General features: G+C 25.1%; 2 protein-coding genes across 3 annotated transcripts in view; one reads left to right on the forward strand and one right to left on the reverse strand.

The window, feature by feature from the left end:
- The window catches only part of LOC129618632 (protein sickie-like), a 138,400-nt gene that overhangs the window by 35,826 nt on the left and 76,158 nt on the right, over positions 1-26,416 (forward strand). The window lies entirely within an intron of this gene.
- Positions 22,932-23,650, reverse strand: LOC129618633 (trypsin-7-like). The gene is made up of 2 exons (XM_055533492.1): positions 23,544-23,650; positions 22,932-23,470 (listed from the first exon to the last, which is right to left on the reverse strand). The coding sequence occupies exon 2, from the start codon at positions 23,385-23,387 to the stop codon at positions 23,064-23,066; it is 324 nt and encodes a 107-aa protein (XP_055389467.1). The 5' UTR covers positions 23,388-23,470; positions 23,544-23,650; the 3' UTR covers positions 22,932-23,063.

A 26,416-nucleotide genomic window follows, 5' to 3' on the forward strand; every position in this document is an offset into this window, starting at 1 on the left:
TTTTTGTTTGTTGTGTTGTACTTGCACACATAAAATAGTTCTAACATAAAAAGGATCCATGATTCATTCGAAAGAAATTCTTTCTTCTGCTTTTTTTTTTGCTTTATAAATTTTGTAATTTACTTTTTGTATAAGTTTCTCGGTAATTTTTGTTTGCCTATTTTTTTTTTTTGCAATTCCAAAGAATTTTTATTAGGTGATTCATTTTGTTCTTTGTTTTTAACATTCCTGTATCGCTCTTTATACTACATTTTTGGAATACGTTTTAGAATTTGATAAACGAGAAAAAAGTTCAAAATGGAATAAAATCAAATGGAAATAGTAATTTCAGGAGATACATAGTCGATTTTACCGACTTTATCGAATCAATGTAAAAAATTCGATTATCATGACGTGTAGTAGAAAACGATCTACGAACATAGTGTGTATACCTGTTTATTCTTCTAATATAGAAGAATTTTCAGTGGAAAGTGTTCAAATAATTTGAACCATTTAACCGCGGCGTATGCTTGAAAAATGTTAAATGTGCCGCTAATACCATCAACAAGAGCGCCAATACTTTGAGATTTGAAGTTTTCATTAAAGAAATTAGAGATTTCGAGTACTTTGCCATTTATTAGGTTTTCCTTAGTAAGGCTTATGATATACCGAATTCGACTGATATTTTTAGTCCAATAAAGAAAAGTTCCTCCAAAATAAGGTATCCTATTAATTTTATTTCTATTAACGGTCTTTCACGGAAAATAATTAAGAGTTTGGAAATTTATTACAAAATTGGAAAATTTAAAATTTAATGTGTTCAATGTAATTTACGAACAGGGTCGGATTTTTTTCGTTATTGAATTGATTTTTGAATATTTCTCTAGTTTTTACTCTCATTGCAGTTTTTTAATAATCAGGACAAATAAAGCAATTTGCTATTATTATAAAGTTGGTTGGCCGAATTGTCTTTTAATTTCGGTAGGAGATTTTCTATTCGGACTTTCGAAAAAGAAAAAAATCATTTTCTGGTATATCTCTGGTATACAGTAAAATTTCAATTTAAAAACTAATTTTTTAAGTATGCATCTACAATTCTAAGCAACACCACACTTTCAATATTAATTTATCCTATTTAATTGTGTATAAAATTATTCCATTCCTATAATAGAACAGTATCGGACTAATAATTTTTTTCCAGAAACAGATGAAAAATATTCATGTCTATTACTAATAAAACCGCATATATGTAAATGTCATGCAAGTATATAAGAAAAATAACATCACTCAATATTCCACAACATACACCATTTTTAAATATCGTATAGAAGAGTAAAGAACCTTTTCTCTTTTTTAATAACAAATTGCATGAATTGACATGGATTCCATTTAAACTATAGAAGTGTTAATTAAAAGTACCATAAAAACCAAGACAAAAAGAAAAAAGATTCAATATGGAAGTGTTAAAATTGCCAAGAAGTGGCACAAATTTTAGTTTTATTTTTTGTCTTTATTTCATTTTTTTATTTTTTTGTTATTCACAGTTTAATTAATTTTCTATACACTTATACTATATGTACAAACCTATAATATGGGTATATCATATAGTATAGGAAAATTGCATTGCAATTAAAATAAATTCTTTTCTTAATCAAGTTTCTATTTTACCTTTATTAAAAATGTAGAGAAAAATATTTTTATTTTACAAAGTAATTTAGCAAAAAAAAAAAAAATTTTTTTAAAGTTGAAAAACCAAAGTGATTGTATGTTCTTTAAATTTAAATATTCAAAGAAGTTTTGAATAAAATTTTACGATATTGAAGATGGGATTGGTTTGTTTCCATGAAAATTTAAAGTATTTTTGTGAAAATTCACATTTTCGTCTTAAATTGTTTTAGATTTTTAATATTATTTTGCAATTATGTTCATAAAATTCTTATAGGCCCACCCTTAAATCGTAAATATGTTAAATAAAGTGCAATTTATTAATTTTCATTAATTATTTTATAAAAAAATTTAATATTTTTAAGAATTCCCTACATTTTTGTGTCGACATTTCTATTATTAAACAAATAATACGTTTAATTTAAAATTGTTGACTGTTTCCATTAATATTTCAATTGATAATGTTACAATACCTACAGAAATTTGAAAAATTTAAACAAATTTTTCCTTAAACAATCGTTCAAAAATTACGGACTAGTTTTGCAAATTACTTTTTTACAGAATATCAATTAAGTAGGCGTTTTAAGTTAAGCTAAAAATTATCTGTACACAATATTCAATGTTAGTCTGTATGCAATATCCCCTGGGTCTTTTCGAGTTTTCGCCATATTTTTTGAGTTTGGAATTGAATTATTCTGAAATGATTCACTCTAGCAGCTAAGAATGCACATGCCTAAACATGGTAACAAGATAATATAAAGTAACGTTATTGTACTAGACGCGTCACATTTGTGATTATCACATATTTTTTGTGACAATTACAAATGTGACGTATTCTACTAGACGCGAAATGTGATGTTACAGAAGAACTGAGACTTAAAAATTTTTAACGGAAAGCTAGAAAATAATTGTTTTTAAATAAACTGGTAACAGCAAAAAGTATAAATAACAAATTGTAAATTAGAGAAATAAACATGATTTCGAACTATTTTTGATATTTTTGAAAATATTAAGAAAATGAATTTTTCATTAACTCTATTAAAATTTGAAATTGCTGCCGATTAGTTAATTTTACACTGGAATTATTCTTACATCTTCTCCAATTTCTTTAAATTTTATTTTTCAGAAAATTTTTACATTTCTGCTGACAACAAAATATACGCGGTTAAATTTGACAAAAAAATTTGACAATTATCGAAAATAGCTTCTAGTAGAATAGTAAATTTGTCATCTCATACATTTTTATATGCGAACGCTTCTAGTAGAATAAAACTGAAGATTTTTGAAAAAGAACTATTAAAATAAGATTTTTGAAAAAGAAGCATATTATCAAGGTCTATACATGAACTTACACACTTCAACAATATATTTTAAGAATAAAAACTTATCAATTTTAAATTTAGTATCTTTTCATTACACCGCCCCCCCCATTAATAAAAAGATCGTAATGTATTAATATAATAGTTAAAAGAGATTTTTAATAAAAAATTAATTTTTTTATAACTATACATGAACTATAAGAAAAAAATAGTCATTTGTAATCTAATTCTAAAATCAATGTTCTATAATTAACATTTATTATAGTAATAACAATAAATTTTCAATTATCCTTTTTTTAAAATCATTCCATCTTAACAGTCTGCATTGTAGTATGTATAAATATAACAATTTAAATATACAATATTATTATACAATATTATTACAGTTCAGTTACTAAAGACACCATAATTCTAAAGATTGTATGTCTTTTTTTTTTGTGTCTCTTCTCTTTGAACATACTCTCTTGTTTTCATGACACTTTGATAAAAATCTTAACATAGAAAATATTTAAAGAGACAGTAACCAAGTTACATTATTTAATAATGCATGATAGTAGCATAATAGCTATCGTTACAACTATAATTATTATTATAGTATTGCTGCGCTTTGTGGTATACAAAGAGATTTTTTTTTATTTTAAAATAAAACAAGAAAAAAAAAAATATATTTTTCTCTCATTGTAATAATATATTGGATTACTATTATCCTTGTTACTATTATATAAACGATATAAACTATAATAATAAAATGAAAAATGAAAAACAAAATGAAAAACGTTAACTAGCTTTCACTTAAACTTGATTTATAAAATAGGGAAAAAAAAAACACAAACGAACATGAAGTAAAAACTGAAGGAAAAGCTTTAATATTTTTTGTCTCTTTCTATTTGTAGCAATATTTTTGGTATAATTTTCTTTAAAATAGTAAACGCGACTCAAAAACAAAAATCAGTTTATCTCTCAGTTATCTTTAACTTTAAAACAAAATTTCAAATACAATTTGTAGTGTTTGCGTGTGTGTGTCTGTGTTTGTGTGATCTATTTTGTGCTAAAAACATATTTTTATCGACAACATTTTTTATTTGCTCGTTCTGTTTTGTGAATTTTTGAAAAAAATAATTTTGTTTTAAAAATTCACTTTTGTTCCGAAGAAATAACAAAATAAACATGATAAAAATCTATCTAAAAATATTTAATAGTAATCCATGACAATATTAAGGTATTATTTTAAATGAATGCAATATAGATAACAGAATTCAATAGAGACAAAGTTTCAGCTTTCTGGAAATTTTGTAATCATTTTAATGAATTTGTCTAATGGAAAAGAAAACTGCTATCAGCTTTAACAATCCATTTTAAAAATTTTTCCTATTCCTTCATTCAGCGAAGTTGTGAAGCATATGCCGACCCACTATTAATACTCGTAATGATCAATATTGATATATGCCGATTGAGTTATATTGATAATTTTATATGATTCATTTTACACCACCTTTTCTATAAATTTTTAAACACAGAGAGAGAGAGAGAGAAGAATTTTACGAAAAGAAAAATTAATGTCATGTTTATCGAAATGTGATTTACCGGTGACTCATATTTTGAACTGTGTAAATAATCCATGTTATGAACGATATTGTATATTGTAAGTCATAACATGGAAACAGACTTTTGGTTTAACTCTTAATTTTGTGTACGTTCGTTTTGCTTAGATTGTATTGATTCTCTCAGTTCTTAAAAAAGAGAGGAAATCAAGCAAATTTGATGAGATAAAGATAGAAAGAGAGTTAGAGAAAGACTATGACGTATATTCACCGAATGTGTCATCTTCTTTAAATGTCATTGTATTGAATTGATGCTTTGAGCTGCGTAAATTAGTTACCCAAGTAATTAGCGATAAATTTTTGCAATTTAGAATCCACGTTTATACTTATTTTTCAAAACCATTAAAATATCAATACTTATAGTTGCTTACTTTTGATTGTTACAAACGGAAACTAAATTCATTAAAGTGATACAATACTAGTATAGCACTTAAATAAAAAAAAACACAAAAACAAAAATTTTATCACTCATTTCTCTTGTCTTTTCCACAATATTTTCTCTTGTTTTTTTGTTTCTTTTTTTTTATTTGTGTTGTGCTTCATTTTGTTTCATACAATATGTTGTTGCTGTTGAGCCTTTTCTTACAATAATCCAATGTAATATAAAACCCTATAGTTAATGTAATTTATTTATTGTATTGTTAGATGTCGCTTTTGTATATTTTAGCTGTTAACAATATATATTTTTTTTTATAAAAGAACAAAAGAGTTTAAGGGCAAACCTATCTCTATAAATGTCTGCATACTTTTTATATTCCTATATTATATTGTATGAGCTACCAATATGTATGTATAAACCCACATTCAAACTCGTTTTAAAATTATAGATATTAGACTATGCATAAAGTATGCAAAAATAATGGTTATTTTTTTGCAAGTTTCAAAAAAAAAAACAAGAAATCTTGATAATATTTTGTCTGCCATACTAGCTTACCATAAGAGAAGAAAAAAAACAAAAGAGAGAAGACAAAAATATCCTGGATACTTTATTTGTATTGTCCTTTTATTTTTTTCGGTAAACATAAAATATTTCAGTTTTGTTTAGTTGAACTATTAATGTTCTTAGTGACTGAGGCCCACTATTAACTTTAAACTCTTCTAAAGTTCAGTTTTTTTTTTCTGTTCTTTTATATGATATTTTTGTTCAATAGTGTTGTTTATGGAAGCGAAGAGTGTAATTTTGTAATGTGTATAAAATATTATGCGGATGAAATTTAATAGTTACCTGTGGTGGATTTATTGCGCAGACATTTAACTACCGTGTGTAGAATATTATTTTGTAAAAGTGACGAAAAAAAAAAATGGAAGAGAAAAAACAAATGTGCCTTTATCAGATCATTTTTTCTTTGAATTTTAAGGTTTTTGTTTTTTCAATATCTATACCAATTTTTTAAATTAATCACAATTTTACAAGTAAAATATGTATATTGAAGGTATATAATATGAGATATTGGGTATCTTAGCCGAGTATTTTATGAAATTATAATAGTGTGGGTTTTTAAAATTCCTTTGAATTTTGTGTATGCGTTTTGTTAAATTTTTAATGCCGACAAATTCGTATATAATATTTAGACTGAAATTTCTTTGAAGATATTACGAATTCAAAAAAAAAAAACCCCTCCGAATTTTTGAATTTCGTTATTGTAAATACAATCTTAATATCTGAAAGGAGTTGATATTTAATTGTAAATTAAAATTTTTATTTGAATTCAATTAATATTTTATTAAATTTGAACGCAATCCACATAGTTGCTGCATAATGAATCCGTAGTAATATGCTTATAGTTTATATGCTTCTCTATATGTTATGTAAATTTTGTAATTACTAGGCTCTATAGCCTGGTACTTGAATTATTAAATATTATGTAGTTTTTTCTTAATAGTTCGAGTTTAAATTGTTTGGTCTCAAATAGACTTGAGCCGTCTTCTTATACGGATTCATTTAATATATCGTAAAATTTTTTATTACCTTTTAAATTTTTTCAATTCGATGTTTAATTTGGTATTTAATTATAAAATTGACGCCTCGGATTTCAATAGAAATATTCGGATTACCAAATTATGGATGAAGATTTTTCATTAAATTCAAAGTTTGCTTGATTAATCTACATGGGAACCTTTAGATTTACGAGTAGTTCAAATTATTTAGAAAGACATAACTATATATAAATAGAATTTTTTCATATTATTCTACTGAATTGCAAAATTCCTTCTGAATATTTAATATTTTCTATACTATTTCTAATGTGAATATTAAAAAAATTTTTTCTTTTATACTCTGAAAATTAATTCTATGAAAAAATCTTTGTTCTTCCATGAAAAAATAGTTTCTTTTTTTAATCCATATTATTGTCCTTTTTTTAATTCTTAATAATACCCTAATGTATAATAAAAATTCAGGCGTGATTCTTTAGTAAAAATTGCATGGATTTTTATGCATTTTTTCTATCATAAAGAAGAATCTTTAGGGTAAATTAAAATATTTTTTTCTTTGTTGCTTTAAGTAATTCAAAATCACTTTTCTCTGAATAACGAATGAAAGACATAAGAATGGAAAAAAAAAATATAAAAAGGATATATTTTCCTATTAAAATTTAGTTTTATTTCAAATTTACATTCCATACCCACTCCTTCTCTCCCACCTCCCGCAACCCGTATTTCATTTTTTCTTTAGAGAAGAAATTCCTTTAAAAAGTTTTAATAAATTCATATAGAAAATCCTGTGTACATACTGTAATATTGTTATGATATGAAGTTAATCTAGTCTAACAAACAGGGACTTAGAATGGAGCAAACATACATAAGAACATATACAAAAATTGTGATTTGTCTTTGCTCAAACCTAACCATATATACGTAGACTAATAGTATGCCCAAGGAAAGGCAAAAATATGATGGGTATAGGAGAATGGGGAGGGCTTTAAGGAGATGCTGGAAAATGAAAAATAAGAATATTATATATTTTTTCTTAAAATATTTATTAAACAAAATAACAAAAGCATTTCATTTTTCTTTCTTTTATTTTTGCTCTTGTTATTGTTGTTGCTGTTGTGATGAATATCATAAAAACTTGATTCGGGCTATCACAAGGATAATATAAATTCGTAATAATAATTCATACATGTATAATTGTTGTATGTTTAAAAAAATTTAATAAAAAAAAAATTAATGAATACAATGAAATTGTTCTTGAACTTTAATAAAAAATATACAAAAAAAAAAAGAGGGACGAAAAATTTTATCTTGTATAATTGAACAAAAATTTTTGATGATTGTCGGTCTTGCAATGAAACTGTTCAGATACTGCAACTTGACTACTGCTTTGTTTCGTGGTTGTATTTAAGAAAAACTTCAGCTGAAATATTTCCAAGTTGAATTGAGTTCCTAAAACTTTTGTTAAGCGCTTAGCTTGTAATGACAAAAAGTACCAGCTATCTCACAGATAATCTATTTTGTAACGTATATAGAAGTAAGTAAAATAAAATTACTAGTACAGAAATTTCCCGTACTTTTTCTTGTTGAAACATTTAAAATTTGAAATATTGTACAATCCATTCTTTCAATCACACAAAATTTTCAATCCAATTCGTATAATTCAATCACTATCCAAAAAATGTCTTTGCAAATTATAGGAAGAGCAGATTAATTAGAAATACAGAAAATGATGCAAGTAACAGTGCAGACTCAAACCATTTCATCATATCCACAAACCCTGAGCTTGTGGCTGTGCTTATTTTATGACAAATAATTAAATTTACCTTCTCGAAATCATTAAATAACAAAGATTATTAAAAACTAGAATAAAAATCTCTCGTAATTAGCAACCCTCTCAAACCTGAAAACCATAATCGATTATCTTTAACTTTAAGAAAATTATTTGAATAGAAAAAATGTGTTGTTCCTTTAAAAACTCATTTTATTTTTCATGCGAGAATAATAGGGTTCAGAAACAAAACAAAAAACTTTTGAAGAAAAAGGATAATGGATGCATAATAGTCATACACACACTCTTATACATGGTACATACAAATACCCATAGATTGCCATCAAAATATACTTGACATTCAATGTTTTATTGGCTACTCATTTTAAGGAATGTATAGATGAGTCTTTTAAACTCTTGAAAAATAAAAAAACAAAATCAAAAAACACGAAGACAAAAAACAAAAAAAACTGAAATTAAACTTGAATTATTTTTATGTTTTGTTTTTTTTTTTTTAATGTATGTTCAGTTATGTTTTTAATCATCACGTTGATCTTTAAAATTAATTCAGGATGGTGTTTCGGAAATATAAAGGAACATTAAAAAAAAACAACAAAAATGCAAAAATTTCATATCATCCTTTTTTTTTGATTTTCTGTGCTTTGATGTCATTGTTTTTTTTTTCTTCTACATTTTTATTTTATGAGTTTGTTGAATTTAAATATATGTGTACATTGAATGCACATTGAAAAAAATTTTTATAACGGGGAATGGAAAGTCTATATAGGAAAAGCTGAAGAAAGCAAAAAAAAAAAAAAGTGAAAGGAAAATCCTGCAAACACCATAAAAATGCATTCTGAATAATAAAATAATAAAACAGTTTTATATGAAATTCTTGCAAAAATTTCGTCCTTTTTATTATTATTAATCTTTAAATAAATTATTTTAATAAAATTTATATAGACGCAGGATTGGGTGAGCTGAGAATGTAAAACTTAGTCGAGAAGGGTGAGAATTGAGTGAATGAACTGACATAAAATTTAAAATTAAATTATTCTATTAGGGTTGACAAAAAATGTCCTTTAATAATAAAGTTAATGGAGTTATTAATGAAGAATATAATTTAAAAAAAAAATATTAAAAGAGAATTTTCGATTTATTTACTTGAGAACTTTACATCTGGCGGGGACATTATATTTTGTATGTGTATTCTTATTTTAAATTTTAATCACGAACTATTACTCATCTTAGAGGAGATAACGAATAAACTAACATTATCCTAAAATAATAATAATAATCACTTATAAATTAACTTTTTTTTGAAAGTACTCGTATAGTAGAAAAATTTATTTGAAAATATTGTGCATTCCGCAAGGAATAAATAATTTTTACTAGAGTAGCATTGGGAATGAGGCTATATTAACGATTTAGTTATTGAATTGTCATGACAGTAAAATATATATATGTACACCAATTGCTTTATGAATAATGTAAAAACGGTATTCGTTATATTCGGTGTAATTCGGTATAATTCGGTATATGTATACATATATAAGGATTAATTTCTAATGCAAGAGAATTATTAAAAATTCCAAAATAACTTTGTAGTTAATTATGTTTGAAAATAGTTTAATATCTGAAATAGTGAAAAAAAATTTGAGAATTTTAATAAATTGAGGGCTGGGACTGTATATTAAAATTATAAGGTTTTTTTTTTTTCTTAAATTATTGAAATAAATATTGAGAGACTGAGAATATTTAAGAAGATTCTAATAAAATTACATGATATTGGAGTCTATCGGTATAATAGAGGTTACAGATTAATTAGCGGTGTTTCAGAAAGTGCTAATGGAATTCCACATACGAGTATTAAATTTACTGACTTTATACTTAAATGATTGATACTTACATGAATTTGCTTTGCATTTTTTAGCTATAAATTTTCTGGTGCTGTAGAGCCGCGCTTCGCACCAGGTGGGGGCACAATAGATCCTTTACGTGGTCGCAGTGCATTATTCCTCCACGTTTACAATCTATTTTAAAATAAATTTTTTTTCTAATAATTTATACAATATTGTTATAATTGATCTAATTTAGCATTCTAATTTTATAATTGTAGGTAATATTATTAATAATATCTAAAAAAAACACCTTACAATTTAAGGACATTTTCTCATCCCATCTAAAATATTATCTCTCACAGTGCTCCATCTGATACATTCTCTGATTTCTCCATAAAATTCTCAACACATTTTCAATTCAATAAATTAATTTACTCTTATTATTTATTTTTTAAATAATAATCAAATGCTATCATCCTAAATTTATGCAATTTAATTTAAAATTTCTTCTTTTGTTTTTTTTTGAAAATTTAATAATAATTTAAATTGATTGTTCATATATTATGATAAGGAGTATATGAGCATAGGGTACATGTAAAATATATAGGAATTTTTTGTGAAAATTTAACACTTTGTATAATAGAATAAGGGAAAGTTTACTATAATACGAGATAGGGAAAAGAAACAGAGAAAAACCAACAACAGTAACAAAAATGTCATTTTAATTTGATTATACAATAATTCATTCTAATATCTCAACATACATACATATATTTACATAATATCATTTATATTAGAATACAAAAAAATGTATAACAATATTTATAATCATATTATATAATATAATATGCAGTTACACGCGTTCTTACTACATTATATAACATTAAAATCATTCATGCTTAAATTCAAGAGTTTTAAATTCAACTTTTATATACTTTACATTTTATTGAATAAAAGGGATCCATTACAGGGGATATACTTATATGTATGTATATGATATATATATATATATATAACAGATCCAAGTATAACAGCTAAAATATTATATTTTCGGTTACCCAAACCAAACCGTTTTTTACCCATTTTTTTATGATTTTTATGAACTTTTTGTTTTGTTTTCGGAAAATTTACTTTGATTTTAACTTCATATATTGAAAAATACAAAATAAAAAAAAAAAAAAAAACTCACTGTGTAGAAAATATTCGAGTATATAATTTTGACATTATAATACACTCACACCCCCATATATTTATATATTTTTTGTTGTTATATTTATTTTTAATACACATTATATGAACCGTTATCTAGTAAAAAAAAAAAATGAAACAAAAGAAGAAAATCATTTTATTTTTATAGTAATTTTTTTTCTGTATGTTTTTTTTACTAATAATATTTCTAGCTCACTTCTAGCCCCATATACACACTTTTATGTGTACAATAAACACAGCTAGTACGTAAACTTGTTATACAAATATTATAGAAAAAAATAAGCGAAATAAAAATTTGTAGCGCAGAAAAATCAACTTTAAACAAAAAGAAAAAAGAAAAGTTTTTCTCTTCATCTCACTTGATCTTCTCATTCTATCGAATCTTCTCATTTTTTGCCTATATATTCAAAATTCCTGATCCACTCTTTTCATTTTCCCTTACCATCTTCTCCTCCTCGAAAAGTAACTTTTTTATTATCATCATTGTTTTTACTCCACTTATATGCATGTGTATTTGCTACTTTTTATCTTCCTTTTTTTTTTTTGGTTTTTATTAATAGTCCTTGTTGCAAAAATCAATATCCTTTTTATCCATACTTAACTATATATACAATATATATTAAAAATAATCAAAATAATCAACCAAAAAATAAGTTTAACTTCATATATGCACAAAAAATTTATACCATGCTAGTTTGTATGTGTATATTTACATGTAGAAGATGTAGGGTAAATAGATATCGCTTCAAATATACAAAATACTCTTAAAATGAGATGAAATAAATGTTTCATCAATATTATCAAGCCTTTAGGGTAATAAAATATCCTCTAGCTTCATTTTGGTAAATATATATATATATATATATATGCATATTCGAGTATATAAAAGAAAAAAGAACAACAACATTGGAATGTACACTGGAAGGTATGGGTATTAAAACAAACGAAAGAGAACGGAAAACTTTTCGCAAAAGTTAAAGCGAAAATATCCTGTTTTTTTTTTCGTGTTTGTTTTTTTTAACATTAATATTAGGATATTGAGAGAACATTATCTACTATTCCTAAGTTTTGATATTCATGTGAATACAATATCAATGAATAAATATAATTAAAAAAAAAATTGGTAACAGTTAATGTGATAACAGTATAGTGATCTGGGATTAAATATAACAGTATTTCTTAATGGTCGCCTAAAATAATACAAGATCCTTTATTGAGGGTCCAATATATAATTATATATAGATAATTTGTCATAGAGAAAATTGATTAAAAAAAGAAAAAAATGTCGCCTAAAAATATGCAATTTTCATTATTATACTATATTGTGTAATAATTATTTGTTTTTAATATAATTTCAAAAATTTTAAAACTTTTAAAATTTATTTTAATTTTGTGTTTTAGATTTTGTCTAGTTAGTGAATGTAAATAGTCATAAAATGGGGTAGATCTCACGCAGAATATACTGCAGTAATTTCTAAGAATGTACAGCAAGATTTATTAAATTAGTTTTGCTATGACAACATATAACATCTTAATTATTGTGAGTACTGCCAGAATAGTTGAGATATTTAAAATATTTACAGAATTTGAGTATTCACAATAGCTTCTTAAGAACATAATTATAGGGCATACAAATATTTTCTATATATATATATATTGCGTAAAAAAAAATTACTCTACGCTCCAAAATAGGCCATTTTTTTCATTATAACGCCATTTTATAATTTATAGTTTTTAGAAAAATCTAAAATTAAAAATATGTCCTTCATATATATGGCACTATGTTAATAACCATATTAATACCCGTGTTATATTAATAGTAAAAGAAAAATCAATGTCAGTATAGTAGAAGCTTTGAATTTTAAATATTGTTTAAAAATAAATTATAATTTAATTATTCCATTTAAAATCCTTTATGATATACAAAGGATAAAAATAGTAAGAAATTGCGTTATAAAATTTTCCATATAATTTGTATAAAATAAATTGATCCTATAATTTTGTTCTGGAATTTATAGTTGTTTGAAAACAAAATATAATGGGAACAGGGTTTTAATCCTTATGGTCTCAATTTTTAATTGTAATAATATAAGTAGCATACGTAAGCAGTTCTATTTTTCCGAATTGATAATTGAAATGGAAATATTAAAGCAGATTTTAAATTCGGAACAAGAGTACTTAGTACCTTTTAATCACCTGATCTCTCTCAAGATTTCTCTTATTAGGAGGGTTGTTATGTACCTTTAAAACCCATTAAATAGCATTGGATTTCCAACAAGTCTTTAATATACTCACATCGCCAACTCATATATCCTTTTAAATACACCAACTAAATACTTAATAAATTCCACTTAAAATAATCTAACAGAGCGAAAAATAAGTTTTTCAACAGAAAATTGATGAAAATACCAGTACTAAACCAGAAGAGAAAATTTTATTTTTTCATTACTATTTTTAAAAGAAGAGGCAAAAAAAAATCTAGTTCCTGGCTATAGAAAACATGTATAAGGAAAGTAAAATACAATATTAAAGGAAAGAAAAGTTGCAAACACTAAAAAAATAGACAAAAAAAGGAAGAAAATCAATTTTTTATTGAAAATTGGTTATCCTTAAGCAAAATCTTTTGGCTTACATGTCATCCTTCTATCTTTCTATATACCATGTATATTGGTGTATGTGTGTGTGTGTAAATTTGAAGAAACATTAAAATTTGATTGAATCCTTGTCAGGCTCGGCTCGTATAAATAATAAATTATTTGTTTTCTTCCATTTTTCCTCCTCGTTATATTTTACTCTTTAGTTTTGTTGATTTTTTCATCTGTTTGGCGATTTTATAATGTATAGATCTTTAAAACAATAGAGAGAAAAAAACGAAAATATCTAAAAGCTAATGGCGGTGGAAACATTTTTTTTTTGTTTTATAATTTCTGGTGGTTAAAAACTTTGAGAAGGAAAAACTGGAAGAAATGAACTCCAATTTTTATTACTCGCTTTTGTTTTTCATTATTTGTTCAGTGAATTTATCAGTTTCTTGTGGTCAAATTTTGTTACGAATTTTTGATGTGAATTAGTTTAAATTGAAATTATTCTACGGCAGTTAATTTTTTCTATATTCTAAAAGATAAGAATGTATTAAAGCAATTTTTGATAATTTTATAAAAATTAAGAAAATCATAAAGTTTGTAATGAATTCAGAATTTGTTCTAGTACACAATTTAAGTTATTAAATTTGTGCATCCAAATGAAATTTACGGTTAAAACATTAAGTACAATAATTTTACTCCAATTAAATTTTATTTTAACATGTTTAATGTGTGTCCAGATTTTTTATTTTTCTATATAAATATTGGGTTCATAAAGGTGCAGAAAATTACCTCGTAAGAATAGGCTGATATTTTTTCTTGAAAATTCAGTTTCTTCCAATCCCCTTCTGAAGTGTATTGAGTCTTCAATATCCTCATATGAAAATGAACTTCTTTGAACTCAATACTAATTAATGACATTAAAAATTCTTTAATTAGGGCAGGAAATAAAATATTATGCAATACTCAAAACCCAAAAATCACATTTATATAATAGGATTAAAAAATTTCTTCCACTACTTGACAAATCGGAAGAAATTCTACTTTTACAAATTATCAAGTATAATCGAAAAACCCACATAATATTATCTAATTTAAATTTAATTTCAATTGAATTATTAGTATACATATATAAATAACTTCATCCACTGAAAATATCTTGTATGGTGAAATGTTAAAAATTTTCTATACTTAATATTAAAATGTAAAAGGTTCATTCACTCCTACATTAATAGTACTATGGTTTGAAGCCTAATTTTACGCACGATGAGTATTTCGTAGAAAATAATTTTTTTTTTTTTTAATTCATAATCATATTTATTTTTTATTGTATACTTTATTGTTATTTATATTAGTAGATCATTATAGGCCTCATAAATAATTGTACAACAATTGTGCACAGCAGTAAAATCAAACTTGGTTAAGTCAATCAAATGACTTATTGAGTTTTTAAAATAATTGAATTCTCTGTACTCATATCTGTATAATACAGAAGAGTTCGCCTCAATTCGGACTACATTAATCGAATTTTGCACTATAGTTCTCTAATCGAATTTCTAAATATTTTATTAATAGATGATTTAATATTGAAAATTATGCCCATTAACCATTTAAAATGTGTCAAAATTAAATTACATACGTATACAAAAATTATTAATTAAAAATTCTAAAACTTTACAGCCATATCATGAATTCGCCTCGTAGAATTACGAAATATTACGAACTTAGCTATAACATAGACTTTTAAATGATTACGATTTCTTTTTGTAGGGATTATGAATCAGCAATGGCAACATAATTTTTCGGAGTGTCAAAATCAGTATTTTTTTTTCAAAACAATTATTTCTTTCGTAGAGAGTTATTTTTACTTCGAACGTAATTTATTGTAACTCTATTACGAATATTCGTAGTAGAATTTTAGTAATTTGGAATTGAGAATATGAAATTCGTAATTTTCCGAATTTCGGAACTGGGAATTAAATTCATGATGTTAGAATCTACCAATTTATACTTACAAAGACTGCCTTATCGTATTATTCTAAAATTTATAATCAAAAAATTGCATTGAATTATGAAATTTATAAAGCCCACATTGAATATGTCACAAAAAAATTACACCATTAAGTGTATAATACAATATCGCACCTACTCAAATTTAATTCCAGAAAAAAAAAAAATACACATTTCATCTTCCGATTCCTAATACCCACCTATATACCTTTCTAGTTTTCCATTATATCATTTGTAATTTCAAGGAACTCAAATCAAATGGAAAAAAAAAATTTCTAAACACAAAATCTATTTAAAAACCATTCCCAGCCTTAAATTATGTAGAAAATTATTATTGAAAGTAGGTTCCTATCCTACATACCGAGATTTTTATAAAATTCCAAGGTTCAAAAATTTATTTTACAAAATATGAACTTCGAAATATAAAAAAATGGAAGAAAAATATTAAAAATTTTATGGAAATTTTATTTCAATAAAAAGAGAAAATTTTTTGGACTTTTGCTTTTCTTGCAAAAATTTAAAAAGAAAATCTCCTTTATACTTAAAATATTTTGTAAGTCCTTGACATTTTTCCTTTTTTTTTTTTTTTTTTTTGTTTCCTTTAATGTCAAATTTAATTAGCATAACATTGTCATGAATTTTACCTTAGCTAAGCACATAGAATTGTTTTTGTTTTTTAAGGATATTTTTTTTTTTCATATTGAAATTTCCTTTTTGTTTTTTTTGTTGAGCTCAAAATATTATTAGGCTAAAATAGGGCATTTTGTATCCTTTCTTTCAATTTTTTTTTTTTATTTTAAAGTTGTCTAAGTGTTCATGTCCTTTTTGTTCTTTCATAAATACACTTAAATATTTTTATCCTTTTCATACGTCTCTTATACCCTTCGATATTTTATAAAAAATATTTTTATATAAATATTAATTTAAAATTCTCTTAAAGGTTCAATAACCTTTTTCTTTTGATTCAAATATTTTGTTTTTTTTTGTTAATAATAAAGTTTTGCTATACTTTTTTTTGCACAGAACAAAAATCTGTTTTTTGTTGTGTTTGCAAAAAAACAAACAAGAAAGTCAGCATGGTAAAAGGATAACAATATTTAAAAATGAATTTAAAAAAAAAAAAACAATACAGAACAAGAACAAGGACAACAACAATCGCATATATTAAATCGTTTTAAATATGAAGAGCTAGCTCTCTTTTACTATACTATAGCCAAGTATTTCCTTCTTTTATTCTTAAATTCAAAAATTTCTTAAAGATTTTCATAAAAGAAGTGTTTACTTTAAGCATACAAACACGAACTAATACTCATAATAAGAATGTGTCCTTTTGTTTTGCGTGTATTTAGAGGAAGAATAAGAAGACGAAGAACAAGACGAAGACGAAGAAAAATAGGTAACATCTGTGACTTTACCGATATTATTGAAAATAATGAAGCTGAAACATTAGGCCTACATCCTTTCTATGCTTGTTTTTTTTTTTTTTGCATTTCTCCTTTTTTTTATTATATTTAAAGTGATATGGTGAAGAAGAAACGTTAAGAATGTAAAATTTTAATATGTTTTTTTTTTTCTGTTTAAAACAACAACACAAAAAATTGTGTATAGGGACGATATTACGTAACATTCTCGATAATGTTTTCGATTTTTGATAAAATAGCAAAGAGACATCTGTTGTTTTGTAGAATTTTTAAACGGATTTGTAATTTATGGCAATGGAATAAATTTGAAATGAAAAAAATTATACTCAAACAAGCATATATTTCAGCTAGATATTTTAAAGTTTTTAACTATAATATTTGTTAAATCAAGCCCTAATTATACGATCGTATCTCATATCTCATTTGATAACAGTAGAATTCCCATATAACGAACTATATACAAATCCAAAGATTTTGTTTGCAATATATTGAGATATATTGCGAAAGATACAGGCAAAAACACGTAATAATGTTGAAATTTCGCCAAATTTTCTTAAAATCCCTGTAGCTCGGAAGCGGGTCCGATTTATACACTATGTTTCCAATAAAAATTTTAATCATCTACCCACTGCATTTAGAAATTTAGGATTCCATTTAGGAATCGTATCAAAATTGTCAGTGAATCACTCATGACTACGGCATAAATTTCGAATTCGATCGCAAATACTACGAAAATCTTCAATTTGATTATTGATATACAGTAAAACTTATCTATAGTGAACAACCTTAACAAATTATTTCTTTATTTATCACACAACTATCGTAGTGCTATAAAAATTTACTATTTAATTTAATTATCTAATACAAACTTATAATATTTTACTCATCTTCGATCCTCTACCAGGTTGTATACGGCTCCTAACTTATTGGTGAATCACCCTGTATAGTTGTTAAGATATCTTCGCAGAAACTCGAAAGGAGAACTGTTATACAGTCTTAGTTTGAAATAAATTTCTTACTTCCATAATTTGATTCTTTATTTTCGTGTTATTCAACAGCTTTTCTTCGGCGATATAAAAAAAAATCATTTTTCCAGAAATAGCCACAAATATTCACTATTTTAAAATTGTGGATCAATTCCCAGGCATTAGTTGATTAGAACATTTTTTATATAGAACTAGTTAAGCAATATTGTACTAGAATATCTTAAAAAATTTTAACGAGGACGATGTTTTTAATAGTATATCCTTGATAATTTGAGTATTGAATCAGAAATATCATATTTAGTTCCATAATAAATTCATGGCCGGGAAATTAATCTACCACCTCCACTATACACAAACCATTTTTATCTTTCTTGTCAGGCTCAGTTATATGTTGTCAATACAATAACAATAGTTAGTCGACTATCTTAAAAAATATAGAAATCTTAAAAAAAAAGGAAAAAAAATGAAGAAGAAAAATAAAGGACATTTATATATTATTTTCATCTTCCTTGTTTGTTATTTATTCCTTTTGTTTTTTTTTTTTTTTTAATAATGTCAAAAGAATGTTTGTAAAATATAATGTTAATGTAATAAATAACACAAGATTACAAGAATTTTTTTCTTACTCTTTTCAACTTTCTTATACGATTAAATCAACCATAACAAAATAATCAAACGATTCGATTGCAATTTCTTGTATAACAAAAAGTGTTATACTTCCCTCCTTCCCTTTATATTCATCTTTAATCTAAAAATATATAGATAAGCCTACTTTTGAAAAATTTTTAATATTATGCATATTTTTACAAACATAATGTTTGCGAGATTTTTGTAATTGCCCTTTGATCTGAAAGCGAATCACTAATAGAATGGAAAAAGTAGAAGAAAAAAATGTGTCAAAAACATGACGTAGTAAAAAATTATAAAGAAAGAAGGTAAAAATTCATTCCTGCGAATAGAGTAGATTTTCAACGATCGCGAAAAATGAACATATTTGTGCTATGCAATGCAACACACCATATTTTATCCTTGTTTAAAAATCCTTCATAAATTTTAAAATTGCAAATATACCGCAACCAACGTAACCGTATGAATGTGCCTATATACACCAACATATAATTTTGGGATACACAAGAATTCTACCATATACCGTCAATAAATTAAATTAACGTTAAAAATGATTTTGGTAATTTATAAATTTTTTTTTTGTTACGTTCTTATTATTTATTCTTGTGAATTTAACAAAGATTAATGATTGGAATAATTTAATCCTTAAAACTCCTACATTATTTTTGATATATATATATATGTAATGGATAGTTGGCGATTTTCCAACAATATTTGTTTTAAAATCAGTTGAAACTATAGCAAAAAAAAATTTAAAGTATAGTAGTATTTTCTTATGAATGATGTCGCTCTATACAAATGAGAGTGGGATTAGCGGGAGTTCTATTAAAAACTAATGCAAATCTTTATGCACAAAAAAAAAATGTCTACGAAATTTTTAGTAGGAACCAGTTACCAGAAAATGGGGGGAAATATAATTTTTTGAGAAGTAAAATAAGAACAAACTAGCATTTCTATCAAGCTTCTTACAGGCCCAGAAAGTTGCATTATTACTAAATTGGAACCTAAAGATATCTTCATGCTCATATTATGGCACTTCTCCCGATTATTTTGTAAAGTTAAAAGTAATGAAATTGTATGTAGGTGTGAAATATAATCAAGTCTGGAATTATAACATAAAATTTCAAATTCATCAGAACTTTTCAAAAATTATCAGTACTCATTTTGATTTAACGTGAATGACTATGCAAGTAATATTGAAACCATAGTTTCCGAAACCGTGTAAAATAATATGCAGATACACAACTTGTGATAATATCATGGTATGTACGATACGTTCATTTCGGTAGAACTACATGTTTAAATATCAATATATACACCATGATTTTCAAAATATACAAACGCCATCTTACAAGTTTTAATTGAATTTACAATATAAATTTTGTGGTTTATGTCTTAACTAAATATTATTTAACGAATTTTCATAATTTGATATTTATTTTTCAACAGAAAACAAATGGTGAGGTAAAATTACAAAATGTTGAAAATATAAAAATTCACCATGTTGAAATTATAAAAATGTTGAAAATATAAAAATTCACCATGTTGAAATTATAAAACTGTTGAATATTTTCTTATATATTACAGCTTTAATAAAATAAATGTTGAATTTCTAAGAAGTAAGATATTTCTAAGCCTGTAACATAAAGCCTGTAATGTTATTTTATTAATGTGAATATAGGAACTATTTTAACATTATTTTGCATTGAAACAACTAAATTATCAAAAATTTTGCGATTTCAAATAAAATATTAAAGTAGTTTAAAAATTTTATTGCTTTACGGTATAATATTTAAAAAAAATTCAAATTTAATGTTTATAGGTGCTCGTAAATTTTTTTAAAAAAATGATTAACAGTAACAATAAAGTATAATAAAAACTAAAGGGTAATTATGATTTTTTTTTATTACCAATTTCACGACAAGTAAATTAAGAACTTTCTATATCTTTATGGTTTCACAGATTTATTACAGTCATAAATATTTTTTTAAAGGTTGAACATTTTAAAATGTTATGTTATTTGGTTTAAGATCTACCACATTTGAAGTATTCTGAAAAGACAATAGCTATTTGAGTCTAACATAAAATGATCCTGCAAATTGTCAGCTATTGAACTTAGAATTTCAAAATTTTTAATTATAGATTCTTTCTTAAAATGAAATAAAGCTATTGCGTGCTCTTCTTATATCATAGATTAGAAAAAAGAAATGACCTATCTTACATTTGAAGATATAACCAACTTTTCAATAATGCAGGGTTATATACGTAACAGAGTTCCATGTAAATAAGATTTCAATTTATATTAGCTTCCCCAAGAAAATGATTTCGCTAAAAACCATAGATACGATAAGGTATAGGTTATTTTATTTATTAACTCTGAAAATCTTCTATTCCGTTGTTCGAAAAAAGTTTTTCCGTTAACGGCTTTTTGACCTTCTCTAAGTTAAGAAAATTATTTTGTTCTCCCAGAGTTAGCCCTGAACAACTTGGTGATAACAACTACAACCACAACATGGTGATTGTAGAAATTTTTAAACGGAAAGGAGAGAAATGGATGAACTTCGAATGTTGCCTCCGAATATGGCTGCATAGCTTAATTTTGGATGTTCTTTCTTTTCACAATATAGACCAAGTATTCTAATAATTTTTTATCGTTATTCAAATAAATTGTTAAAATTACTTAATTCGTTATCATTTTCCACCACATTTTTGGGATAAAGTTTGTCTTGTACTGAATTACTGCCATTAACATTAACTATCATACCTACTACTTTCTTTCACGTTTTTTATTTAATGGTTGTTGTCTTCTCTAAATGAAATTTTCTGAAATTCACCATGACAAATTTTCACTTTGTATGAATTTAATTACATAGAGCCTTTTATCACAATTTGCTAGCCAAATTCAATAGACAAGATGGAAGATGTTGAATTAATTCCTGTTCAAAATTAAAATTTAATTTTATAAATTTTGTGGTGAAGAACATGAAATCATTGAATTTTTTAATTTTAATTGAACTCTTTATTATAAAACCAACAATCTGAATAGAATTTCAAATTTATAAATTTTTTTTTTTTTTCATATTCCTGCAATTTTTTGTATCCAATCTCTTACATAAGAAACTTTAGAATAAACACTATATGCATACGATTTACCACTTATTTCACGCCATGAAGCAATACCAACAATTTTATTATTTAATGTTATCGGACCACCCGAATCACTTTGACAAAATTCAGCAAAATTTATTTTATAACCAGCACAAAACATACGTTCCGTTATCATTTCCTCATAATTATTTTTACAATCTTTTTCATTAACTTTTGGTATTTTAATAGCATGTAATAAATTACGATCTTCTGATGGGCATATTGTTATACCCCAACCGGTAACACGTAACATTATACCATCTGGAATTATTTCATTTTGTTTTGGTAATTTTGCATAACCAATTGTTAAATTCGTATAATTATAATTAGCAATTCTTAATAATGAGAAATCATAATCAAATGTTAAACTATCATAGAGTGAATGTTCATAGAAACCGATAACATCAACATTAATACCACCATTTAAATTATTTGATGAACCTATATAAACTGAATGTGGACATTCACAATGTGCTGCTGTTAATATCCAATTTTTATCAATTAATGTTCCACTACAACGATGAACACCAAAATAACGTAAAGAGACATGATATGGTACATCCTTAATATCGATTACAGAACCGCTAATACTAAGTTTTTTTGATGGAGCCGAATCTGAAAAAGAGCGATTTGCAATAATAGCAGCCACTTTTAAAAGCGTTATTATTACAAATATATTCAATACTGATCGGTTCAACATTATAATATTGCGGATTTACTAAAATATTGTGTGGAAAAGCTGAAACTTTTATACTATAGTTCTAGGTGGTGTTGGTACGTCAGCATTTCAATTTTAATAATTTAGAAATATTTTCAAAGTCTTTATCAGTAAAGAAATAAATCAAATTGTAAAGAAAAAAATATTTTTATTTTCTATAATTAAAAAAATGAATTATTAGTTAAAACTTAAAAATTACACCTCATAAGTTATGAATATTTTGCCACCCGTGAAACGATTTCCTCTCATATATTCTTACAATTCTGTTATTTCTTTTATCCAATTTATTACATGTGATACTTTAGAATAAACACCATAATTATTCGGTTGTCCACATTCATTACCCCATGATACAATACCAACAACTTTATTTTTATATAATGCAGGACCACCAGAATCACCTTCACATGAATCTGGTCCACCATCTACATAACCAGCACAAAACATACTATCATCTATTCTTGATTTAAAAATCTTTCGACATTTTCTTTCACTAACTTTTGGTACCATAACTGATTTTAATATACTTAAATTATCACATATACATGATGTTTTACCCCATCCAGCTACATGTAACATAGTGTTATCAGGAATTTCTTCATTATGTTCAGGTAAAATTGCATAATCAATAATTAATTCATCATTATCATCATCATAATCTTCTAATTTCAATAAAGAATAATCATGTGAAAGTAAAGTTAAATCAAAAAATGGATGTGAATAATATTCAATTACATTAATTTCAATTCCATTCTCAAGATTATTTGATGAACCAATATAAACTGTATTTGGTTGTTCACAATGAGCTGCACTTAATATCCAATTTTTAGCAATTAATGTTCCACCACACCTATGATCCCCAGAATATCTTAAAGATACTATATATGGTATTTCTTCAATATCAATAGGATTACCATATATAATTTTTGACTTATTTATTAATTTATTATTGTCTAAGTAAAATGATAATGTCGGTGATCCTCTACTAGCGAGTAAAATAGTTATCCAAAGAAATTGATTTACTATTGAATATGTGAACATTTTATTTGTTATACTAAAGTCAAATATGAAAATTTATAGCTCTTTTATAGTTCGGATAATATAGAAGAAAACATAATTAATTATTTTGAAAAGCACGACTAAACATGACAATAAACTTATGTTATCAAATGTGATTATGTAATTTCGAATGGAAGCACTTTGCTGGTTTTACAAAATATTTTAATGAGAAATTTTTACTAAGTAATTTAAGTTGCAAGTGTTTTCGGTTTCAAAGCGTTTTTCAAAAAAAAAAAAAAAGAAATAATTTATATTGAAAATTTTTAAAGTAATCATAGGTCTTATTTAGAAAATATGTGGCCAAAATATCACAACCTCATAAAATTTGTTAAACTCAAAATGTAATCAACCTATCGGCAGATGTACAATACCAAAAACCTGAAATGTGTCCGTTAATTTCCAGTGATAGATGAAAATATCAGCATTTAATTAATCCAAATCTGTAGTGTCACCGTACCGGTTCACTGCTATGTTTTCCTCAACTAAATTGCAATTGCAAGACGAAAGAACGGCGAGTATAATTATTTATTGGATATCCTCCAACACGAACTCAATTTTTGCTCTCTTGATATCTCATGTGAATATTCCAATTCAAACAGTGAATATCAAATGTCATTTATTGATTATTGAGCTCTCTAGATTCTTTTAGTTATACCTTAATAACAAGAGTGGGCTGTACACGTTTGAAAGTCTTAAAATACTTGTTACAAATACAAAAATATACGATGATGATGTTGACAGTAACATTTAATAAAAAATTACATATAATAAAACAAATATTTAAATTTGTATTTAAGGGTTAATAATGTAAAATTTAACCCTTTACTACTTTCATATTTATTTGGTTTTTAACACATTCTGTTGTAAAGTTTTCTGTTAAGAGAAATCTTTACCAATATGATTTTGTATTTCATAAAATTTCAGAATTCTTATGACCATTTCTTCGATCCCTGTAACTATACGTAAATATGTTAAAAAATAATGTAAAAATATATACGTATATAATGTTAGTAATTTAACCCTTTTCATAGTTATATTGCATACTTTGCGATAGTAGTGTAATACAGTTAAAATTTTACGCCTTTCCGAAATATATAGTTAACCACATAAACCATTTGTTGCGTTTATCGATGAAAAATATAGAAAAAAAAGAAGAACCCAAATATCTACATTTGGTTTGTAACAAGCAAATCCTTTTTAATGTTATCACATTATATTTGTTTGTAGTTGTGTAAAATTACCTAAAATTTATAAAATCAATTCGAATTCATTTTAAATTTTTGTCCTTATATGTACCTTATTCGTTTAGAGATAAAGTTATCGTTTTTAACAGCATGGCAACTGTTATTATTCAACAACATGGTTAATTGTATAATTTTACTAACATTTTAAAAAATTTATAGTTCCTCTCACTCATACTTTTGTAAACTAATATTAAAAAAAAAAAACAAAAAAAGGAAATAATTTTTGACTTGCGCAGTCAAACGGAAATTCTATTTTTTTTTTTTTTTTTTTGCCTTGTTTAGTTTATTATTAATTGTCCTGTTAACGTACATATGCTTCATATGTTTATTGTTTATATTTACTAGTGTCTACAAAAGAAAATTGCTAAAGAAATAAAGTTTACACGTTACCAAATTTTTATCAAAAAATACTAAAAATTATATGGTATGCCTTAACAGATGCGATGATGACTCACATGCAAATTGTGTATAAAGAAAATTCTCAGAGAGAACACAAGCAATACTATATCGTAAAATTTGTAAAAATATAATTTTCACAACCAACTCCTGACCTCATTTCAATGTTATACTTTAATTAAATTAACAAGTACCATTATACTCGTATATAGCATATGGGGGAGTTCCCAAATATTACATGGGAATGTACCATTTTAAACGCAAAAATTTGGAGTTCTTTGGATATATTAAATATTTACCAATATTCTTACAATATATTAAGGTCTTGAGATTGAACTACAGGCATTTGCTTTGAAATTCATCAATGAAAATTGTCGATATTTCTTAAACCAAAGTTATATTAGCTGCTTCCTATATTAAAACTATATTATTATTCATTACTCATATACTAGCCCAAAAATAATTTTGTTAAACAAGTCAGTGCATAATCACAAAAGATCCTATGGGTCAACATGAGAAGGGCTTAAGGGGCCTCGGTTCACGAGAAGAAGTCCTTGCATAAAATTAGTTCACCTCACATTTAAACAATTATCTCGTTTGCAAATTTCAAGAAATTGCTGTAAATTACGGCTAATATCAATTAAAACATAAAATTTTTTTCATATAACACATTTTGTTTAATTTCGAACCGGTATATCGAAAAAAATATTTTTCGATTTATATGCAAAATTATTTAAATTAGATTTTTAAATAGTTTTAAAATTGTCACTAAAATGCCGATCATTTCTTTCCGTGTATTTTATTATTTACATCTGTTAAAAACCATACCCACATTTATACATAATAAAATTTTAACATTTCATTATGTTAACAAAAAATTACACTACACCGAAATGGAAAAATAATAAA

This window comes from Condylostylus longicornis, unplaced genomic scaffold (assembly GCF_029603195.1).
Source record: "Condylostylus longicornis isolate FDR11 unplaced genomic scaffold, ASM2960319v2 ptg000009l, whole genome shotgun sequence".
Classification (NCBI taxonomy): Eukaryota; Metazoa; Arthropoda; class Insecta; order Diptera; family Dolichopodidae; genus Condylostylus; species Condylostylus longicornis.